The sequence below is a fragment of the Lissotriton vulgaris genome, chromosome 8, assembly GCF_964263255.1.
Source record: "Lissotriton vulgaris chromosome 8, aLisVul1.2, whole genome shotgun sequence".
Classification (NCBI taxonomy): Eukaryota; Metazoa; Chordata; class Amphibia; order Caudata; family Salamandridae; genus Lissotriton; species Lissotriton vulgaris.
In genome coordinates this window covers 147,763,941-147,787,656 of record NC_141696.1, presented here as the reverse complement: position 1 = coordinate 147,787,656, position 23,716 = coordinate 147,763,941, and the positions used below count along the sequence as shown (strand labels likewise).

Below are 23,716 nucleotides of genomic sequence, written 5' to 3'. Positions count from 1 at the left end.
GTAGTGGCATAGAGTAGAGCGATGAAGAGTAGATCGCAGTGGTGTACAGTGCGGTGGAGTGGCACAGAGTGGAGTAGAGTTGCGCATGTGGCGTAGAGTTAAGTGGCGTGGAGTGGTGCAGGATAGAGTGCAAAAGGGTGGCTATAGAGCTGAGTGGGTCAGAGTAGAGTGTAGTGGCGTACAGGGCAGGCATGAGGAGTAGAGTGTCAGAGGGCAGGGTCATAGAGTGGTGCAGGGAGCAGTGACAGAGTACAGCGGTGCAGAGTAGAACAGAGTGCAGTGGCATAAAATAGAATGGTTTAGAGTATAGTGGTGTGAAGTGCAGTGGTGCTAAGAAGCTGGAGTAGATGCCGTGGCGTAGGGTGCATTGGTTTTGAGTAAAGTGGTGTAGAGCATTGGCATAGAGAGCAGTGTTTTAGAGTACAGTGGCATAGCGCTCTAGTGCAATGGTGTAGAGTGCCGAAGAGTGCAGCAGCATTGAGTGCAGTGGTGCATAGCAAAGTGGCGTAGAGTGCAGTGGTGCAGAGTAGAATAGAGTGGCGTAGAGTGCGTTGACGCAGAGTAGAATAGAGAGGCTTAGAGTGCAGTGGTGTAGAGTAGAATAGAGTGGCGTTGAGTGCAGAGAAGAATAGAGTGGCGTAGAGTGCAGTGACGCAGAGTAGAATAGAGAGGCTTAGAGTGCGTTGACGGTGAGTAGAATAGAGAGGCTTAGAGTGCAGTGGTGTAGAGTAGAATAGAGTGGCGTAGAGTGCATAGAAGAATAGAGTGGCGTAGAGTGCAGTGACGCAGAGTAGAATAGAGAGGCCTAGAGTGCGGTGACGGAGAGTAGAATAAAGTGGCGTATAGTGCGGTGACGCAGAGTAGAATAGAGTGGCATAGAATGCAGTGATGCAGAGTAGAATATAGTGGCATAGAATGCAGTGATGCAGAGTAGAATGGAGTGGCATAGAATGCAGTGATGCAGAGTAGAATAGAGTGGCATAGAATGCAGTGATGTAGAGTAGAATAGAGTGGCATAGAATGCAGTGATGCAGAGTAGAATGGAGTGGCATAGAATGCAGTGATGCAGAGTAGAATAGAGTGGCATAGAATGCAGTGATGTAGAGTAGAATAGAGTGGCATAGAATGCAGTGATGCAGAGTAGAATAGAGTGGCATAGAATGCAGTGATGCAGTGTAGAATAGAGTGGCATAGAATGCAGTGATGTAGAGTAGAATAGAGTGGCATAGAATGCAGTGATGCAGAGTAGAATAGAGTGGCATAGAATGCAGTGATGCAGAGTAGAATAGAGTGGCATAGAATGCAGTGATGCAGAGTAGAATGGAGTGGCATAGAATGCAGTGATGCAGAGTAGAATAGAGTGGCATAGAATGCAGTGATGTAGAGTAGAATAGAGTGGCATAGAATGCAGTGATGCAGAGTAGAATAGAGTGGCATAGAATGCAGTGATGCAGAGTAGAATGGAGTGGCATAGAATGCAGTGATTCAGAGTAGAATAGAGTGGCATAGAATGCAGTGATGTAGAGTAGAATAGAGTGGCATAGAATGCAGTGATGCAGAGTAGAATAGAGTGGCATAGAATGCAGTGATGCAGAGTAGAATAGAGTGGCATAGAATGCAGTGATGCAGAGTAGAATAGAGTGGCATAGAATGCAGTGATGCAGAGTAGAATAGAGTGGCATAGAATGCAGTGATGCAGTGTAGAATAGAGTGGCATAGAATGCAGTGATGCAGAGTAGAATAGAGTGGCATAGAATGCAGTGATGCAGAGTAGAATAGAGTGGCATAGAATGCAGTGATGCAGAGTAGAACAGAGTGGCCTAGAGTGCGGTGACGCAGAGTAGAACAGAGTGGCATAGAATGCAGTGATGCAGAGAAGAACAGAGTGGCATAGAATGCAGTGATGCAGAGTAGAATATTGTGGCATAGAATGCAGTGATGCAGAGTAGAATAGAGTGGCATAGAATGCAGTGATGCAGAGTAGAATAGAGTGGCATAGAATGCAGTGATGTAGAGTAGAATAGAGTGGCATAGAGTGATTTGGTGCAGAGAAGATTGGCGTAGATCACATTTGTTTTGAGTAAAGTGGTGTAGAGTGCAGTGATGTAGAGTGCAGTGTTGCAGAGTATGGTGGCATAGAGTGGCACGCAGTGGTATAGAGTGCACAGGTGAAGTGTGCAGTGGTGCATAATAGAGTAGTGTGGGGTGGAGTGCACTGGCGCAGAGTGGAGTGGTGTAGACTAAAGAGGCGTAGAGAAGAGTACAGTGACGTAGAGGGTAGAGTTGTGCAGAGTAGAGTGCAGCGGCGTGGAGTGGTGCAGAATAGAGTGTGGTGGGGTAACGTGCAGTAGGCATGGTTTTGTAGGGTTATTTCCTGAGAATCTGCAAAGAACACTGTTGCTGAGGATCTTAGCCAGATCAGGGATCAATAAAGAATTATTTTTCAAGGTTTCCTGTGCCTCATTTTTACAAAACGTAGTGTACTGCCATTACAGACAACACATCTCCAATTGAAATTACCACTACATTTGCATTCTCCTATAGTTTTACTGATAAAGCTATATAGCATGTACAAACGATAACGCGTTGAAATGTCATCACCCAATGTATTGATTTGATCGTCGGCACATTTACAGACATTTACATTTTGTTGTGTACTAGAACAAAATAATAACATCTGTACAGCCTTCCTCAACCAGACCCCCACTAGCCAGAATGATTGTCACATAAATCCTCTCACTTTGAAGTCAGGGAAAGAAAAATAAACACCAAGCTCCCTGGAAGACACAGCCTGACATTCGACCTCTGTCTTTGAATGCACAGCAAATGTGACAAGATAAGAACAAGATTTAAATGCCTGGTTAACAAAAGACTACAGTAAATGGGGTTGTGGCAATAGAAGGGATGAACTCGAGCCAGACAGCCTAAAACAAATAAAGCCAGCAAACAGAAAGCTAGAAAATGTGAGTACCAAACAGCAAAGCCAACGGTAAGCAACGGGAAGAATGATTTCTAGGCCAGCTTTCTGAATGTCCCTGAGATGTCTTCAGCAAATCAGACAGCTGTGCTGTCTGCGACCTAAAAAGGGACCCGCGGAGCTGCTCATAGCGGCCAGCTTACTGAAAAACGTAAACTGCATGCCACACGTCATCGCTCCGTGTCCCATAACATGATCCCCGCACCTCAATGGTCCTCAAACACAACATGGAAACACATCCCACACAGGATCAAAAGAAAGACAACATCCTTCCAACCACGCATCCTGCATGGGCAAGCGCTTGAGCGCCTCACATAGGGTTAGTAAGCGAGCGCTTGAGCGCCTCACTTAGGGTTAGTAAGCGTAATATAAATGATACAATGGAATAGAACACTACAATTTAGTGCACTATAAAGGTCAACGCGTTGAATGATATGCGTTGTAATGTATGTACCGCATGTTAATGTTTCGCGTTGTAAAAGGCTGCATTGTAAGGACTGACTTTCCCCAGGCACATGCCTCCTGGAAAAGGGCTACAGCGAGAGACAGACAGACAGACGGCCACAAAGGACGGATTTGAAACCATGAATAAAACATGCCCTCCTTCCCAATGCAGTTTATTAAATTTCCATGCAGTGCTCTGGGCTTTGGACGTACGTATTTGCAAAGCGCATGTAAAAGTGTGCTCGCTTTGGCGCCTACAGATATTTAGTGGGTTGCCAGGAGCTAGAAAGAAATAAAATATAAAAGTCCATCAACAGCACCCTTAACCCCAAAAACAAAACGCAGAGTAGCGCATGGAGGGCGGCTTGAGGCTTGATTTTCAGCCCTGTCCTCCACGCATAGGACACAAAGGGGCGAGAGGCCAGGCTCCTCTGGGGACGTGTGTGGGAACATTTTAAGATGAACCGATGGTTTTCTGTCGTGCACTGCGAGTGCAGCCAGTAAACACTGGCGAGACATCACACCGCGGTGTCGCTGCCACAAAGCTGGTGATCAAAACAACAACAGCGTCAACCACCCAATCAGATCCATCGAGATTTAACAAATAAACAAATTGTGGTCTTTCCTGGACAGCTTCGTGTGTGTTTTTTAAGGCACCGGGGTACAAATCGTAAAAATAACAACAAACGGCGCTGAAAGTGCAAGTAAACTTCACGTTATGGAGTCAACTTTCTGAGTTTTGAAGGCAATTCAGAAAGACACCAAACTGGAATGTGTCTCAGCACTCAGCGGCCATGTCATCCCGCCCAGTTCTACTTAATTAAACTACGAATCAATAATCGAAGAATTAATGGACTTCATCCAGGCGGTAATGTATAGGTGGCACAAACTTCAGGGAATACCGCATCAACTCTCGTTTACAGCGGAAGGAGCCCGTGGTTTCAGCCGCGTCTCAGGCAGGGGAAAGAGCTGTACCGAACTGACTTATGAGGGCTGTAAAACTGAAGGCCACAAGGCCATTCATGTACTGATCTACTGCAAGCTAAAAGCAGCCGGATTGATTTTGAAACAGTTTGCAGGGACAGAGAATATAGAAATTGTGGTAGGGCCACCGCGCCGACCTCTTCCTGGACAAGCCTGTGTGTAATCCAGAGTTTGCAAGTTGAAAACCCAGCAGCGGGGCACTCAGCCTTTCATCCTACAGAGGACGATAACATTTTTTTTTTTTTTTAAAGAGTCGCACGAAGATGGCTCTCTTTTACAGTGCTCTGATAAGGCATATTAAAACTACATAAAGATATTTGTTACGGGCTACTTATCACGGGTGCATTAGTTTGATAGGAGTCATCATTATTGGGACAAAAGTATCTGATTGGAAATATTGAGTCCGACAAAGAATGAAGCTGTGAAATGTGCTTCCTTAGAATCTAACCCATAGGTAGGGCCACTGGAATTATGCGATTGTGAGGCCACGGTGATTTTCACATAATTATAGATTTGCCGCATAATCCATCATCTGTCGCATAATCTGCAGATTTTAACAAAAAAATAGTTTCTTGCTCAAATAGTTCAAAATTTACAAAAAACGCAGCGACACATTGACGCAGAGTGGAAGGCACTTTGCATAGCTGGACTGGTCAACCTTTCTGTTGCTTATTGCTATATTAGCATGTTAAACAGGTACGAATGAGATGCAACTAATACCCAGACAGTATTAACAAGTTTAAAAATGATGAAATAATGATGCAAAACTATTACAAAATGTGCCACATTATGCCGTATAATTTGCCTTTTCTTGCAAATTAATTTACTCAACCCTGCCGCATAATTTGTCCCTCTCTTGCCACATAATTCCAGTGGTCCTGCCCATAGCAGATACCTGTACATGAAACAGAGCATCATGTCACACACCAACTAAAGGACCAAAAATTACCCAGCGCCATGAAAATCACCCAACAGCTCAATGAGCGGATGCACCCCCTATTTACTAATGGCCACTTAACAAAAGCAGATATGGGGAGGTTTGCGGTTAAACGTATAGGTGACCTATCCGTTTGTTGCAGAAACTTACCAGACATCAACTCAAATTCCACCACCAAATTCATTCAACAGCTGAAGTCGATAAAATGAGTACGACCAAGGCATGTTATCGCAACCCCGGTTATGTACAGTGATGTGAAGCCACAAGACTTTTTAGTTGTCACCCAAAATATAACAAAGCAAACACAAGGAGATGATGGAAGGTGCACAGAAACTTTCCAGACACTCACCCCCAGTCACATCTGGGTAGAATCCATCATCATTCTTTAGCTCACTTCGCCACCCCAGTTCAGACATGGCCATATGCAAATCAGTCTGACCCTGTGCCTCATGGGAACAGTCCAGCCCGAACGGTCAAGTCATGTCTTCCCTGGGTCGGAAACAAGCATCCTGGGACCAGTTTCTGGCTAATCAGCCGTCATCAGCCAGGCTAGCTTGAATCCAGTGGCAAAGTAAGCAAGGGACCCACATCTGGACCTACCCTTCCAACTTAGGGCGTACAAAGCAAACACAAGGAGATGACAACATTAGCATGTAGCTGATCAGTTAAATAATGAGACATTGCCGCTAAGATGCATCAATACACTGATGGTACACAACTATGTCTAAAATCATCAAATATTCACATCAACACTCTACGAATCTGGGACTTTAGTCGGAGCCTCCTAAATCAGAAAAGAGAGGACTGCTCCTTTTCGGCAAATAAAGTTGGACCCATTTCTCCTGAACCTACAACGCCTCAACACCTTCTCCGTTACTCCTGCGCCATTGCTCACATGGCTGCGACGTAGCATCATCCCTGCCCTAAAGTTTATCTCATACATGAACAGGATACCTAAAGCAGCACTTTTCCATCTACATATGTTAAAGAAGATCCGACCCCCAAGCCCTTCTGATCTACCAAGGAAGTGGCGCCAGCATTCATCATATCCAGACCAGATCCGCCAGCCTTCCTGCAGCACCGATCGAAGAGCAGAGCTACCCCTTCGGGGGTGATTCAGGCGCTATATAAAACCTATAAATAAATAAAGACTTTGGAAATGCCACACTAGCGTGAATTCCGCAATCAAACTTGGCGACCAATCATAGATACCTTTCCCGCTGACGCCAGCGTGGTGCATACAACAAAACAATAAAAACTGCATCCCACCCATTCTTTACAATCTAAACTGGTTCCCCTTACAAGCAAGAAGCTGCTTCAAACTTTGTGTCCTTGTGCATTGGGTCATTCATGACAAGAGCCCACTCTGCCCAGCAGAGCTCCTGAGCATCCCAGGTGGGTCCAGAGATCTAAGCAACAAAGATCCTTTGCTGCTACAAGTCCTCAAATGTCACTCCCCTTTAGAGGGAAACCATCTCTGGGGCAGCAGTAGTTGCTTCAAACTGTCCATCCATCAACTATGGAAAGCGTGTGTCTCTCTTTGTTATCAGGCAAAAAACACATCTGTTTAAACAATCTCAGCCCTAATGAGAACCTGTCCCCAAACTTTACCATCTATCAACAGAAACATTGACTCTACATTATCATCATCCCCTTGATCTTACCCATAAATAACTCAAATGGCCCAGTTTTCTCGGTTATCTCCACTTCCCCATTTCATGGTATCCCTTTATTAGGTCTCTGCCGCAGACAGCTTTAAATACAATACACATATAAATGGTTTTGGATCAGCCCCTTGCTTCTCATTGGGTGGCTTTGTTGTCTATATCCCTTCCTTGATCCTGATTCGATGCACTATTCATGTTTATGTCCCGCCCAGGAGTATTCAGATTTCACAAGGTTCCGATTGGTTAACTTCTATCCTTCCACTGCTGGCCTTGCTTGCATTCACCGACCTACTCTTTTGTAAGCAGGCAATGGTGCTGCATGTGTTTTCTTGCTCTCTCCCCAGTGTTGCTTCTCCTTTCAACTTCTCCCACCCTCCCCGTTTCAGTGTCTCTTCCCCCCCACACCTCCCTTCCCAATCTCTCTCTCTCATTAAAAAATCATATCCCATCCCATCTGCAGTCTCTTTTCCTCTCTCAGACCCCACTCCATCCTGCTGGCCACCCAGAGAGTGGATCTTGTTTCCCTTGAAGCTACAAAATGCCAACTAGCAGCTCAATTATTTTTTCAGTTTCACACAATTTATTTACTCTGTTTTTACTTTCATTTACGAACCTAAAATTGGTGGCAGCCATGTTAAATAAGGAAATCAAAGCTGTCCCTGATTGCTATGCATGCGCCGGGGACCAGCAGCCAATCTTACAACGAGTATTAGAAACTCCTTCCGAAATTGACGTTGCATGAGTATGTGTCTTCATACTTGCGCATATACGTGACTGCAAAAAAGCACTGGCAAAGCCAATATCTCAACATTTTACTTCCGAAACCTAGTGGCTTTGCCAATACTTGCTTACGTTTATTTGTTGTACATAAAGCATTTGTAACCATGCCCTGTTTTTGGCTGCGTAATATACATATGTAAATGAATGACTGAATCAGGGAGAGAACCTCACGTTTTGGTGGAATCTAGTTGCTTTCCTCCTTGAACACACGGCCCTTTCTTCAGCTTTACTGCCTCGCCCATCCATCCCTTTTCTTTGGCCTTTCCTAACTAGCTGTCTCTGCAGGGCTGTCTTAACACATGGTCTGAGGTGAAAGAAATTCAGCTTTAATCCCCCGACTGCCTGAAATGACATGCCGCCCATATAAGGGGAATAGCCAAGCCTGCTTAATTAAGTGTATATAGGCGAGTTGGGTAATTCATACGACAATAATACACCTGCCACTTGCCAGGTCACACACTGGCAGTATATTCAATACAAAGAAAGGCAGCATTGCAGGGCCCCTCCCCCCACTGACAGCCTGTATGGAGGGCGCAATACACACCGGAGCCGGCTCTCGGAGGGGAGGGGGCGCTGCAATGCAGACACGCACACAGAGCTGCCAGAAGAGAGATTCCTATTTTTAAACGCAAGGACTTGGAGTTAAAAGGACAGCCTTCTCGGTACAGCATCAGCTGCATGCAAGAAAAAAAAAAACAATGCCCCTGGGGCACCGGGCAGCGTGAAAACATGATGACAATGTGAGAACGCCGCTCACAAAAACAGGCCTGCACATGTGTGTGCTGCTAACCCCTGCAACTAAACAATTACCTGCCACACACATCTACCCCCAGAGACCGAGCTGGGGGGTGCCAGCGACATGATGCGCGTGCGTGGCCACTATGCTGAGTCATGCCCTGCGCATAAGAGAATATGCAATAGCATAGAGCGTCCACCCTTGCACCACAATAAGCAAACACGCCGAGAATAAAATGTGGAACACAGCAGACCCCCCAACACTTGGTAGCGAGTTCTTTAACACGACCTTATGGATACTTTGGACACAGTCTGCAAAACCTCCGGTTTTCAATATTTCAAGGTTACAGATCTAGAGACAATGGAATGCATGGGCTACTGGATTTAATGCATGGCGACTGAAAGTGTGTGATTCTATGGCGACGGTGCAATCCGCCAAAGACTGCTGTATTATTTTCAATAACTCCAATTAAGCCTATCCAGCTCATAGGGATCAAAGGAACTTTAATACAAAGCAAAAAAAAACATAAGCTGCGTGGCACAATGGCAGACCATGTGCATAGGTGAATTGGCCGCCATCAGTGGTTTATTTAAGAGGTGCAACTAATGCCCAGACTTTATTAACAAGTGCTAAAATGACTAAATAGCGAATCACTGCTATGGAATGTGCCATGTTATGCCACATAGTGTGCTTTTTAATGCTGCATAATGTATTCCTTCATTATCACACTTCCTGTGTCCCTGGTCTACTGGCAGCAGAATCCCTGTGAACCGAGATTTGAAGAGTTGAAGCATACCTGAGGCCTGGGAACCGAAGTCCGCGGAGTGATCTAACTCCAGAGCGCGAAGGTTGAGCTGGATCAAAGTCCTGGAACCCCAAAGCAGCGCAGATCTTAAGGTCTAGAACCCATAAGACGCAGATTCCCTGATCTGTGGATCCAGAGGGTTCATAATTCACCAACTCTGGTATCTGAAGCCGTCAAAATCAATAAACTGGAACTGAAGGACGCAGAATCCACAAACGCGAGGACCTCAGGCTTGTAGATTCCATACATTCTGAGATGTAAAGAATTCCGAATCCCTAAACCCCATGACCTTGGAATCTATCAGGCCAATGATCAAAAGTTTAGCTGGAACCCTGGAACCAAAGATCTGACAGCTTAAAAATCTTTAAGCCAAGGAACTGAAGATGAAAGACCCTGAAACCTCCAACCTGAAGGCAGCGGAACCCCTTAGCCTAGATCCTTAAGGTAGGATGATCCCAAAAGCGTAGGATGTCAGGGCCTCGGATCTCCTAAGGCGGGGATCTAGAAGTGCAGAATACACAAGCTTGGGGATCCATTGCTACAGAATTCCAGAACCTTGGATTTGGAAGGCGCAGAATACTGAAGCCTTGAGCGGAATCAGACAGCAAGAACAAATGCCTGAACTCTGCGGATCTCAGGGAAGTGTAGTACGTGTATGATAAATGCAGAAAGGCGGCAGGATCTAGAAATGTCTGAGGATACTGAAGACTAAAATATGAAGGCTTCAGGCCGCCCGTGCCCCTGGACTCAGGCCGCCTGCATCTTGGACTTCAGACCAGATTGCTTTAGAGTTCACATGGGATCCGAAATTCAGCAGAATTCCTGTGCACAGGACTTAGCGATTCTGCATCTGTGACCCAGGGAATCACAGTGCTGCAGATTCTCTAAAGAGGATGCTGAATCCGACAGGCGTGGAGGCTGCTGGCAGCACAAGTCCTAAACTGAAGCCTGAGATTAAACCCTAAACTCTGAAGACTGGAGAGTGCCTGAACGTGAGATTCAGAGGACTGCTGGGACACTGAACCATGAGAGCTGTACGCAGCACAGGGCCTAAACTTCAGTACCCTCAGGCTGCACAGTGTCTGCACCACGGGACCTGAAGGCTGGCTGTAGAGTGCCTAAACGCAACCACGTGGGGTAGCAGAGCACCAGAACTCTATTTTCCAAAGGCTGCAGAAACATTGAACTCTAGGGCCTGAAAACTGCAGAGTGCCTGGCCTCTGGCATCTGAAGGGGCAGAAACATTGAACCCTAGGAGGCGGGGGATTTAGAGGGCCTAAACTCTGTCACCCTAAGGCTGCAGAGACACTGAACCCTAGAATCCGAGGCTGTAGAGCGCAGTAACCCTATCTGCAAGCTGCAGAGGCATTGAGCCCTAGGACCCGGGGACCCTTTTTAGAGAGCCTTAATTCTAGCAGCCAAAGGCTGGGGAGGTGCTAGCTCCGAAGACTGCAATGAACCACAGGAGCTGAAGGCTGCAGAGTGCCTAGTGTCTAGCGCCCAAAGGCTGCAGACACAAAACCCTAGGGGCTGAAGGCTGCACAGTGCCTAGTCTCCAGCACCCAAAGGCTGCAGACACAGAACCCTAGGGGCTGAAGGCTGCACAGTGCCTAGTCTCCAGCACCCAAAGGCTGCAGACACAGAACCCTAGGGGCTGAAGGCTGCAGAGACCTTAGTCTCTAGCACCCGAAGGCTGCAGGCACAGAACCCTAGGGGCTGCAGACACAGAACCCTAGGGGCTGCAGACACAGAACCCTAGGGGCTGCAGACACAGAACCCTAGGGGCTGCAGACACAGAACCCTAGGGGCTGAAGGCTGACCCTAAGAGCTGAATGCTGCAGAGTACCTAGTCTCTAGCACCCAAAGACTGTAGACACAGAACCCTAGGGGCTGCAGACACATAACCCTAGGAACCCTAGGGGCTGTAGACACAGAACCCTAGGGGCTGCAGACACAGAACCCTAGGGACTGAAGGCTAACCCTAGGGACTGAAGGCTGACCCTAGGGGCTGAAGGCTGACCCTAGGGGCTGAAGGCTGCAGAGAACCTAGTCTCTAGCACCCAAAGGCTGTAGACACAGAACCCTAAAAGGTAGCAGACACAGAACCCTAGGGGCTGCAGACACAGAACCCTAGGAATCCTAGAGGCTGCAGACACAGAACCCTAGGGGCTGCAGACACAGAACCCTAGGGGCTGAAGGCTGACCCTAGGGGCTGAAGGCTGACCCTAGGGGCTGAAGGCTGCAGAGAACCTAGTCTCTAGCACCCAAAGGCTGTAGACACAGAACCCTAAGGGTAGCAGACACAGAACCCTAGGGGCTGCAGACACAGAACCCTAGGGGCTGCAGACACAGAACCCTAGGGGCTGCAGACACAGAACCATAGGGGCTGCAGACACAGAACCATAGGGGCTGCAGACACAGAACCATAGGGGCTGCAGACACAGAACCATAGGGGCTGCAGACACAGAACCATAGGGGCTGCAGACACAGAACCATAGGGGCTGCAGACACAGAACCATAGGGGCTGAAGGCTGACCCTAGGAGCTGAAGGCTGCAGAGAACCTAGTCTCTAGCACCCAAAGGCTGTAGACACAGGGCCCTAAGGGTAGCAGACACAGAACCCTAGGGGCTGCAGACACATAACCCTAGGGGCTGCAGACACATAACCCTAGGGGCTCCAGACACATAACCCTAGGGGCTGCAGACACATAACCCTAGGGGCTGCAGACACATAACCCTAGGGGCTGCAGACATAGAACCCTAGGGCCTAAAGGCTGCAGAGTACCTAGTCTCTAGCACCCAAAGGCTGCAGACACAGAACCCTAAGGGTAGCAGACACAGAACCCTGGGGGCTGCAGACACAGAGCCCTGGGGGCTGCAGACACAGAGCCCTGGGGGCTGCAGACACAGAGCCCTGGGGGCTGCAGACACAGAACCCTAGGGGCTGCAGACACAGAACCCTAGGGGCTGCAGACACAGAACCCTAGGGGCTGCAGACACAGAACCCTAGGGGCTGCAGACACAGAACCCTAGGGGCTGCAGACACAGAACCCTAGGGGCTGCAGACACAGAACCCTAGGGGCTGCAGACACAGAACCCTAGGGGCTGCAGACACATAACCCTAAGGGCTGCAGACATAGAACCCTAGGGCCTAAAGGCTGCAGAGTACCTAGTCTCTAGCACCCAAAGGCTGCAGACACAGAACCCTAAGGGTAGCAGACACAGAACCCTGGGGGCTGCAGACACAGAACCCTGGGGGCTGCAGACACAGAACCCTAGGGGCTGCAGACACAGAACCCTAGGGGCTGCAGACACAGAACCCTAGGGGCTGCAGACACAGAACCCTAGGGGCTGCAGACACAGAACCCGGGGGGCTGCAGACACAGAACCCTAGGGGCTGCAGACACAGAACCCTAGGGGCTGCAGACACAGAACCCTAGGGGCTGCAGACACAGAACCCGGGGGGCTGCATACACAGAACCCGGGGGGCTGCAGACACTGAACGCTTGGGGCTGCAAACACAGAACCCTGGGGACTGCAAACACAGAACCCTGGGGGCTGCAGACACAGAACCCTGGGGGCTGCAGACACAGAACCCTGGGGGCTGCAGACACAGTACCCTGGGGCTGCAGACACAGAACCATAGGGGCTGCAGACACAGAACCATAGGGGCTGAAGGCTGACCGTAGGAGCTAAAGGCTGCAGAGAACCTAGTCTCTAGCACCCAAAGGCTGTAGACACAGGGCCCTAAGGGTACATAGAACCCTAGGGCCTAAAGGCTGCAGAGTTCCTAGTCTCTAGCACCCAAAGGCTGCAGACAGAGAACACTAAGGGTAACAGACACAGAACCCTAGGGGCTGCAGACACAGAACCCTCGGGGCTGCAGACACAGAACCCTAGAGGCTGCAGACACAGAACCCTAGGGGCTGGAGGCTGACCCTAGGAGCTGAAGGCTGCAGAGAACCTAGTCTCTAGCACCCAAAGGCTGTAGACACAGGACCCTAAGGGTAGCAGACACAGAACCCTAGGGGCTACAGACACAGAACCCTAGAGGCTGCAGACACAGAACCCTAAGGGCTGCAGACATAGAACCCTAGGGCCTAAAGGCTGCAGAGTACCTAGTCTCTAGCACCCAAAGGCTGCAGACACAGAACCCTAAGGGTAGCAGACACAGAACCCGGGGGGCTGCAGACACAGAACCCGGGGGGCTGCAGACACAGAACCCGGGGGGCTGCAGACACAGAACCCTGGGGGCTGCAGACACAGAACCCTGGGGGCTGCAGACACAGAACCCTGGGGGCTGCAGACACAGAACCCTGGGGGCTGCAGACACAGAACCCTGGGGGCTGCAGTCACAGAACCCTGGGGGCTGCAGACACAGAACCCTGGGGGCTGCAGACACAGAACCCTAGGGGCTGCAGACACAGAACCCTAGGGGCTGCAGACACAGAACCCTAGGGGCTGCAGACACAGAACCCGGGGGGCTGCAGACACTGAACCCGGGGGGCTGCAGACACTGAACCCGGGGGGCTGCAGACACTGAACCCGGGGGGCTGCAGACACTGAACCCTGGGGGCTGCAGACACTGAACCCTGGGGGCTGCAGACACTGAACCCTGGGGGCTGCAGACACTGAACGCTTGGGGCTGCAGACACAGAACCCTGGGGACTGCAGACACAGAACCCTGGGGGCTGCAGACACAGAACCCTGGGGGCTGCAGACACAGAACCCTGGGGGCTGCAGACACAGAACCCTGGGGGCTGCAGACAATGAACCCTGGGGGCTGCAGACAATGAACCCTGGGGGCTGCAGACAATGAACCCTGGGGGCTGCAGACACAGTACCCTGGGGGCTGCAGACACAGTACCCTGGGGGCTGCAGACACAGTACCCTGGGGGCTGCAGACACAGTACCCTGGGGGCTGCAGACACAGTACCCTGGGGGCTGCAGACACAGTACCCTGGGGGCTGCAGACACAGTACCCTGGGGGCTGCAGACACAGAACCCTGGGGGCAGCAGACACAGAACCCTGGGGGCTGGAAGATGCACAGTGCCTAAACGTAAGCATCCACAGGTTGTACAATGCCAGAACCGACGGCGTGCTCTATCCATGAACCCAGCGGCCTTCAGAGGTCATGAACTCTAGAATCCATCGACTCTAGAATCCGCGAGCTTCAGAACCCGCAAACTTTGGGATATGACTTCGGAATCCCAGTACATTCCTGGGAACCATGAGTGGAACGCTTGGGAATCCCTGTATCCTAAAAATGAAGGTTTCAGAGCCAATGAACGCTTCGAGTTGAAGAGCTCCCGAACAGTGCAGAACCACTGACCCCGGCCCGGCCCCCCCTCACCCCCTCAGTCTCCCATTCGTCCTACTTTAAAGGTGATTCAGACACATGGCAGACCCCCGTGCTCCAGAAGGCTCCTGCATCCACTGCATGAAGAAAAGCTGCACCCCCCTGATGTGTGCTTCTGCCCAAGTAAACACGAACACGCGCCAGCAACATGGAACAACCGTACTACGTACGACCTGTCAAGCAGCAGGATCCTTACCCCCTGACCTGCCCAGGAGGATCTTTACCCCCTGTCCAAAAGCAGGATCCTTTCCCCCTGCCCTGCCCAAAAGCAGGATCTTTGCCCCCTGTCCAAAAGCAGGGTATTTACCCCATGTCCCTGTCCAAAAGCAGGGTCTTTACCCCCTGTCCCTGTCCAAAAGCAGGGTCTTTACCCCCTGTCCCTGTCCAAAAGCAGGGTCTTTACCCCATGTCCCTGTCCAAAAGCAGGGTCTTTACCCCCTGTCCCTAAGCAGGGTCTTTACCCCCTGTCCAAAAGCAGGATCCTTACCCCTGTCCAAAAGCAGGATCTTTACCCCATGTCCCTGTCCAAAAGCAGGATCTTTACCCCATGTCCCTGTCCAAAAGCAGGATCTTTACCCCATGTCCCTGTCCAAAAGCAGGGTCTTTACCCCATGTCCCTGTCCAAAAGCAGGGTCTTTACCCCATGTCCCTGTCCAAAAGCAGGGTCTTTACCCCATGTCCCTGTCCAAAAGCAGGATCTTTACCCCATGTCCCTGTCCAAAAGCAGGGTCTTTACCCCATGTCCCTGTCCAAAAGCAGGGTCTTTACCCCATGTCCCTGTCCAAAAGCAGGGTCTTTACCCCCTGTCCCTGTCCAAAAGCAGGGTCTTTACCCCCTGTCCCTGTCCAAAAGCAGGGTCTCTACCCCCTGTCCAAAAGCAGGATCCTTACCCCTGTCCAGAAGGAGGGTCTTTGCCCCATGTCCCTGTCCAAAAGCAGGATCCTTACCCCCTGTCCTGCCCAGAGGGAGGATCTTTACCCCCTGTCCTAAAGCAGGGTCCTTACCTCGGTCCTGTCTAGAAGGAGGGTCTTTACCTCCCTGCCCTGTCCAGATGCAGGATCCTTACCTCCCTGCCCTGATGCAGGATCATTACCTCCCTGCCCTGTCCAAATGCAGGGTCCTTACCTCCATGCCCTAATGCAGGATCCTTACCTCCCTGCCCTGTCCATATGCAGGTTCCTTACTTCCCTGTCCTGTCCAGCTGCAGGATCCTTACCTCCCTGTCCTGTCCAGCTGCAGGTTCCCTACCTCCCTGTCCAGATGCAGGTTCCTTACCTCCCTGTCCTGTCCAGATGCAGGGTCCTTACCTCCCTGTCCTGTCCAGATGCAGGGTCCTTACCTCCCTGTCCTGTCCAGATGCAGGGTCCTTACCTCCCTGTCCTGTCCAGATGCAGGGTCCTTACCTCCCTGCCCTGTCCAGATGCAGGGTCCTTACCTCCCTGCCCTGTCCAGATGCAGGGTCCTTACCTCCCTGCCCTGTCCAGATGCAGGGTCCTTACCTCCCTGTCCTGTCCAGATGCTGGGTCCTTACCTCCCTGTCCTGTCCAGATGCTGGGTCCTTACCTCCCTGTCCTGCCCAGATGCAGGGTCCTTACCTCCCTGTCCTCTCCAGATGCAGGGTCCTTACCTCCCTGTCCTCTCCAGATGCAGGGTCCTTACCTCCTTGTCCTGCCCAGAAGCAGGGTCCTTACCTTCTCCCTCCCCCAAAAACCTATCGATATCTTGCTCAAAGTCATTGTTTAATACTAGACACAGGATGCATGTTCCAGTGAAACAGACTCATGCAACATGGACCCGCCGCGAGAAACATGCATGCACCCCCTCAACCAAAACAGTTTGCTTTCACTATTGGGGGCCTTTGGCAGGTAGTAGGTGGTGGCTTATGGGCCGAGTTCTCCCCCTTGGCAGATTTTCTTGTTGCCTGTGCTACAGGGCTCCGTTGCCCTTCTCATGTAGGGTCACCCCTCTCAAGAGCCCGTGCCCTGCACCCCTTCCAGGGGGGTCCGGGGCGCCGCAGAGGGAGGCGGGAGCGCGGCCAGGGCTCACCTTTCTCGGCGGGGGCTGCATGGTGATCCTGCAGGTCCGGGAGAACCATAAATCCCTGGTGCGAGAGGAGCCTCGGGCGCTGCTCTGGCCCCCGGGGGCGCGGGGAGCCCGGGCTCCGCTTCAGAGCGGCCCGGCGCCGGGGGAGCCGCTGCTCTGCTGCCGCCCTGCCCGCCTCAGCAGCGGCATCGCCGGTCGAGGCCCGCCCGGGTCTCCTCCATGCAGCAGAGCGGACCCTGGCGGCCGGCGGGAGCGAGGGAGGGAGGAGAGCCCGCCGTGCACCACACAGAGAGGCCCGGAGAATAACAGCGCAGCGGGGAGAGACGGAGGAGGAGCGCGGAGCCCGGGGAGGGGAGGGACGGGGAGCACCGAGGAGGAGGGACGGAGGAGAGGGAGGAGGGACGGAGGGGAGAGGGGAGGAGCACAGAGCACAGAGGAGGAGGGATGGAGGAGAGGGAGGAGGGACGGAGGAGAGGGAGGAGGGACGGAGCAAAGAGAGGAGGAGCGTAGAGAGGAGAGGAGGAGGGATGGAGGGTGAAAGGAGGAGCGCAGAGCTCAGAGGAGGAGGGATGGAGGAGAGGGAGGAGGTATGCAGAGCACCGGGGAGGAGGGACTGAGGGGGAGATAGGGGAGTCGCAGAGTCCAGAGGAGGAGGGACGGATGGTCCTGGGGGGAGAGAGGAGGGGCCCAGGGGGCGCGGGAGGAGCCGGAGACAGGAGGTGCTGTTCCCAGGGAGGAGGGGTCGGACTGGGAGGGAACCCTAGAAGGAGGGCTGGCCAGACCAGGTGGGGAGGTTTCTAGGAAAGTGGAGGGACGCAGACCCAGGGAGGGGGTTTCAGTGGAAGAGGAGGTGAGCCACAGAGATGGAGAGGTGGGGGCTCACCCTGGAGGAGGAGTCACGGGCACAATGAAGGGTCCCATCAAGGAGGTGCTGATGATGTCCCTGATAACAGAGGGGGTTGCAGGAACTGAGGGCCGGGGGCATGTGGTGGAAGGAAGCCCATTCTGTTCCTAATGTGAAGCGCTCTGACGCCTTCGGGTAAAGTCCGCGCTATATAAAAATGCATAAATAAAATAAATAAATAAATAAATAAAGGAAGTGAGGGACAGGACACATTGAGACCAGGGGAGAAGGGGGCTGCAGGTACGCCTGGGCAGAGGGAGTAGAGTCAGTCAGGGGGAGGCCCCAGAGCCAGAAGAGGAGGGGCACAGACGGGCAGGGGGGAGGACCCGGGGAAGGGGCGGCAGATGGAGCGGGGGGAGCAATGCACAGACAGGAGGAGGGCTAGCGCCAAGAAGGCGGAGACACAGGTCCGAGGAGGGAAAAGTTCCTGGAAGAGGAGGGCAAACGAACCTATGAGGAGGAGGAGGTGGGAAGAAAGCCTGGGAGGCGGGAGGGCTTTAATGCGAGGCAGACGGCGGGAGCCGTCAAACGCAGCCCGGAATGGGGACGGAGCCGGCTGGGCTTCAATGAAGGGATGAGAGGGGCCCGGGCCTCCAGGAGCAGGGCGCGCTGCAATTCCTTCGGCTCCAGTTCGCGCTATATAAATGTGCAAAAAAAAGAGGAGGTGATATGAGGAGGCGGAAATGAAATTTATTTTATTTATTTATTTATTTATGCATTTTTATATAGCGCGGACTTTACCCGAAGGTGTCAGAGCGCTTCACAAAAGGAACAGAAATGAAACATAATGAGAAACATTACAAAAGAACAGATTACAAAAGCATACCTTACGTTACATAAGGTAATAGTGACATTTGTGATCAAACAAAATACATGAGGTAGTAAAAATTGTGAGCAACCAAAAATACATGAGGTAGTAAAAAGTGCACAAGAGGAAAAAGCAAACAAAATACATGAGGTAGTAAAATTGTGAGAAATAATTACAAGGCTGATGTTTGTGGGCGGTAGTCTAGTCCAGGACTCCCCAGCAGCCCCAACTTCTAAGTCTGTCAAAAGGAGCAGGAAGAAATGCTGCTATTTCTTCTTAACCCAAAGAGAAAAGTCCGGACATTAACTTGTGTTTGGAAAAATAAATATACCTTTGGATCATCTGAGCGCACCACATTTCCCATGCTGTGTTAAAGGGTTTACAAATAAGGTTTTATTTTGCAGTTTTATATAGCGCGAACTTGACCCCGAAGATATTGGAGCGCTTTACATGAGCACCAGTTACATTACACAAAGACACATTCATTTTTTGGTAGGCACGGGGAGATTTAGTGATTTGCCCAGAATCACAGGATGTGGAGCATACGCCGAGACTTTGGAGACAGACACATGGGACTGGTCTTAAATGTTCATGGTTGGACCCGTGGTCAGGTGCGGTGCCGTGTTTCTTGTCCCCCATGCTACTCTGGAGGTAGAATTGGCCCAGGGCGTGCGCTCCCAGCCCCTTATATTGGCAGCATAACCTGACCAGTGACACCTGTGGTGGATGGCTGTGGGGTGGATGTAGACACTGCCCCTAGCAAGGAGCGGCTCTATGACGTGCCCAGCAGGGCACTACATTCCTCCCAAAATCCAAACCAAAAGGAGAAGTCCACCCCCTGTGGAAATAAAGCAAAACAAACTCGATACCGCGTAGTCCATCAGTTTCTAGACTCATTCTGCAGGAAGCAGTGGGTGCCTGGGCAGATGGCGCTGGCTGCGGCAGGACATCTCTGCTCGCATTCGTACTTTAACCTCTTCAAGACCGGACACAAACACGGGTCCAAGGACGTCCAAAGCCTTCTGGCTGCATGCCATCGGAAGTCTTGTCCGTCGTGTGGAGTTGGTCCACTCTGCTGGTGCGCTAGATGATTTGTGGCTGGTTTTCAACAGTTCAGAAACGGGGTGCGTAAGGAGCGTTGCCGGAGTCCATCACGAGGCTTGCATTGGTGGTGTTGCTTGTCTCATTGAAGACAGTCTTGGTGTGCTGCAATCTGTTGAAGTCTCCACTCTTGGGCCCCACTAGCTCCTGACATCCATCGGTGGGGCAGTGTCAAGTCTATCTCTCGCACATGTGGAGGCCCCTTGGTTTGGTTGCCAATGGACTGTGGGTGGTCTGTGCTGGAACTGCTTGCGTGTCATTTCTGGGCCACTGCAAGACCGCAGAGGACCCACTCCCTAGTCGCTTGTGCAACCGTAGGGCTAGATGGGTCCTGATCAAGATGCGCTCTCGCCACCGAGATCAGGCAGGGTAAGCAGGTGGTGGTTGGTGGACATACTTGTTACTGGTACTTCTCGGGTAGTCAACAAGTTGGAGTGATGGCAGTCTGGTGCTTACATTCTTTGTAGATGCACCTGAATCCTTCAGCATGAATACTCTGGGTTGCTGAGCCGCCAGAACCAGTGTCTGGACAGTTCTGTTGGGACATGTGGGACAGAAACTTGGTTAGCGCATGCCTGCAGTTTATTCCCAGTTCTCTCCCTGGACTTTGGGCAGAGACTTGGTTTGTGTATGCACGTGGCTTACTTCCGGTTCTCCCGATGGGCTTCAGGCAGAGACATGGTTTGCGCATGTTTGTGGCTTACGTCCGGTTCTTTCAGGCAGAGACTTGGGTTGTGCATGCTTGATGTTGACTCCCAGTCCTGCCACTGGTCGTGGGGCAAAGACTCGGTTGGCACATGTTTGCGGCTTGCTCGCGGTTCCCCTGCTGTGCTGTCTCCAGGCCATCCTTGTTTCACCTCAGTGACTTCTTCATATCTATAGATGCCTTACGTCCATGGCTCGATTCCTCCTAAGCGCACCTACGAGGCCTGACCACTCTTGATCTTCCCTCTTTCTGGGTTTGTTCGGCCATCAGGTTTCTCAGTGTGAACCGGCAGGACACACTTCCTTCTCCTCTGTCTACTTAGTGCTTCAGCTTGCACTTTCTTTCCACTTTTGCTGGTGAGTATTCCAAATGCTCGCGTCGAATTTCCTGGGTGCAGTGGCATGCGCCATCTTCAGAGCTATGCAGGTGAGACGTCTAGTAGGTTGATTCTGTTCTCCTTCTGGGTGCAGCTGCATGCACTTTCTTCAGGGCCTGTCTTCATGGCCTCTCAGTGGTCAATTGTCTGTATTAGTCTAGCTACTGGCCTCAGGTGTTGGATCTAGTTTGGGAATGATCAGGCCAGTCGCTGATTTTGTTCACCTCTTCTTGAATGCTGTGTGGCAACCGGCCATATCTTGCATGTGCCCTCTTCAGGGACCCCCTTCCTTGGGCAGTAGGCAGATTTGGTTGCGCTTTACTTCTCAGGGTGGTGCAGGACCTGCGTTTTGAAATCTTGCTGTGACTACACACTGTTGGTGGGGTGTGGCACGGTGTGTGCCTTGAGGGTGCAGGACAATGTGGTCCTAGTGTCCGGACCACAGTTATGGTGTCATGTGCTTCTGCCCAACTACTGGTCTAGCTCTGATTTCCTTCGGTTTCCCACTATCTGCCGTAATGTCCACCTGGCAAGCATAGATGGTCACTGTGGTGGCTCTGGGGTATAAACTTGGTCTCTTTAGTGGGTGGAACTGGGTGGATAGCACTGAGTGCTCTAAATGCCCTCATGAAATGCCTCCACTTTCTCGCATGGAAGTCAGGGTCGGAATGCTCTTCTCCCGTTCGCTGCTCAGCTTTTCTCATGTCCTGGGCCCTTATCTTCCGGCAGCGTTATGATGGGGACGGCGGGGATAGTCTGTCACTGTGGCGCTTCCATGGCACGACATCCATGTTGTGTCACTGATCCATGTCTGAGCACCCGCTTGTGGCGCCCTAGCTGCTCCACTGAAACGTTCTATGTGGTTTGTCCAGTGGTCAATAACTTGAGTACTTGCCCTTTGGTTATTCATCATTACCATTAATTTTGCGTTTTTGATGTATATATGATGCCCCTCATTATATATATATATATATTCACTGAAAAAACCATAGGTTATAGACCATATATAGTTAGGAATTCGCATTTACAAAACCTTATTTTACTCACACAAAACCATTGAAATTCCATATATAGTTAGTTGCACTAACTATATATCGCGCACCCGCAATCCACTGCTGATGATGTCACATATTACATCATTCATGACATGGTCAGTGACATCACTGATGACATCACTGATGACATCTCAAATGACCACTGATGACATCTCAAATGACATCACTGATGACATCTCATTTGACATTACTGATCACATCACTGATGATATCATTCATGTGATAATAGGATGAACCTCTTCAGACTCTAATATAACCTTAGATACAATCAGTGTAAACAGACACTCACAGACTGTCACTCATCCATGGAGTTACTCACACACCTAGTCAGTCATGCAAAGAATCAATCACACCTCCATTTCCTCAACTATACAGTTATACAAACTTTACTTATTCAAACATATACTAACACATATTTACTCTCTTATACAATCCCTGATACAAGTTCACAATGATCCATACAGCCACTCACACATTCACTGGCTCTTATGCACAGTTATTTATATATGTCAACTCTCACATGTACTGTGTTTTACATATGTACTTACTTTGACATGTAGCACTGAGATATCCATTCACTCACCAATACACTCATGCACACAGTCAACCTCCCATACAGCTGTTTCCACATGCACTTTTGAAACCATACATCTAGTGAATCAACTGCTCACACATCTATGCACAGAGTCATACACCTCCCAGCCACCCACACACACACTCAGTCTCCCATACAAATACTTGGGCAACCAATCAATAACCCATATAGTTACTCATATAGCTACTTATCAACACATGCAACAGTTTACAGAACAACAGACATAATGATGCACAAATTAAGACAGTTTAGTCACTAACCCATGCACTCAGTGAGACACATTTAATCACTCACTCATACAGTCAGTCATGCACCTACTAAATCCTTCATCCAGACACTTATACATCCACTCATTCTTCAATATTTAAGACATATTTTAACTTTACAGAAACATACAGTCACTGGATGTTGTCATCAGTGATGTCATCAGTGATGTCATTTGAGATGTCATCAGTGATGTCATCAGTGATGTCACTGACCATGTCATGAATGATGTAATATGTGACATCATCAGCAGTGGATTGCGGGTGCGCGATATATAGTTAGTGCAACTAACTATATATGGAATTTCAATGGTTTTGTGTGAGTAAAATAAGGTTTTGTAAATGCGAATTCCTAACTATATATGGTCTATAACCTATGGTTTTTTCAGTGAATTTTCAAGGTTTTGTAAATGCTAATTCCTAACTATATATGGTCTATAACCTATGGTTTTTTCAGTGAATATATATATATACATACATATATAAACATATATCATCTGTATATCTATATAAATACAAACATAAATGCATGCATACATATACTTATATGCATTTTAGGGTTGTTAGGGCGTTTTCGTGTGTATTATGTTGCTTTTTTAGGGCTTTTGGGTCAATTAAGTAGGGTTCCCAGAGCCTAGGGCTGAGGGGCCGGTTCAGTTTCGTGCGTATTGGTGTTGGCAAGGTTTTGAGGGATTTTGGCGGTTTTTGGTCGAGATTTGGCCGTTTTATGGCTTTTTTGTGTGTTTGCGAGGGGCGCGTATTCGGGTTGAAATTCGTCCCCGTTCCAGTGGATGGATTGGGCTGAATTTTGGTGAGATGTTAGGAAATCGCTGGAACTAGTGTCCAGCCAAGTTTGAAGCGGATCGGAGCAGTGGAAGTGCTTTAAAGAGCAATTTTTGTGCGGAGTAGCGAATTGCCATGTTATTCAATGGGAGTTTTTGGTGCGCATGGAGAAGGTGAATTTGGGGTGTTCCAGTTGCGCTAGAGGGACGGGGCTTGGGTGAGCTGTAGGGAGTGTGGATCGGCAGGTGTGCCGAATTTTTGGGATTTGTTGGCTGAAGGGAAGGGTGTGCTTGGGCAAAGTCGATTTGGTGAAAACGGTGCGTTATTTACATGAAAGTTGAAAAAACACTAATAAAAGCAAAGCTAAAAAGCCACCTCATTACAAACAGAAT

At 50.1% G+C, this 23,716-nt stretch overlaps 1 protein-coding gene across 4 annotated transcripts in view; it reads right to left on the bottom strand.

Annotated features, from left to right (window-relative positions):
• Window positions 1-17,093, bottom strand: part of FCHSD2 (FCH and double SH3 domains 2) — a 514,252-nt gene extending 497,159 nt beyond the window's left edge. For 3 of the 4 annotated variants that reach the window (XM_086933851.1, XM_086933853.1, XM_086933854.1), the window contains exon 1: window positions 16,737-17,040. In XM_086933851.1, the coding sequence (XP_086789977.1) occupies window positions 16,737-16,757 (21 nt within the window). In that variant the 5' untranslated portion in view covers window positions 16,758-17,040. Of the gene's footprint in view, window positions 1-16,736 lie in introns of all 4 variants that reach the window. The other variant, XM_086933852.1, reaches the window with a different exon arrangement.
• Window positions 17,094-23,716: the final 6,623 nt, after the last annotated feature.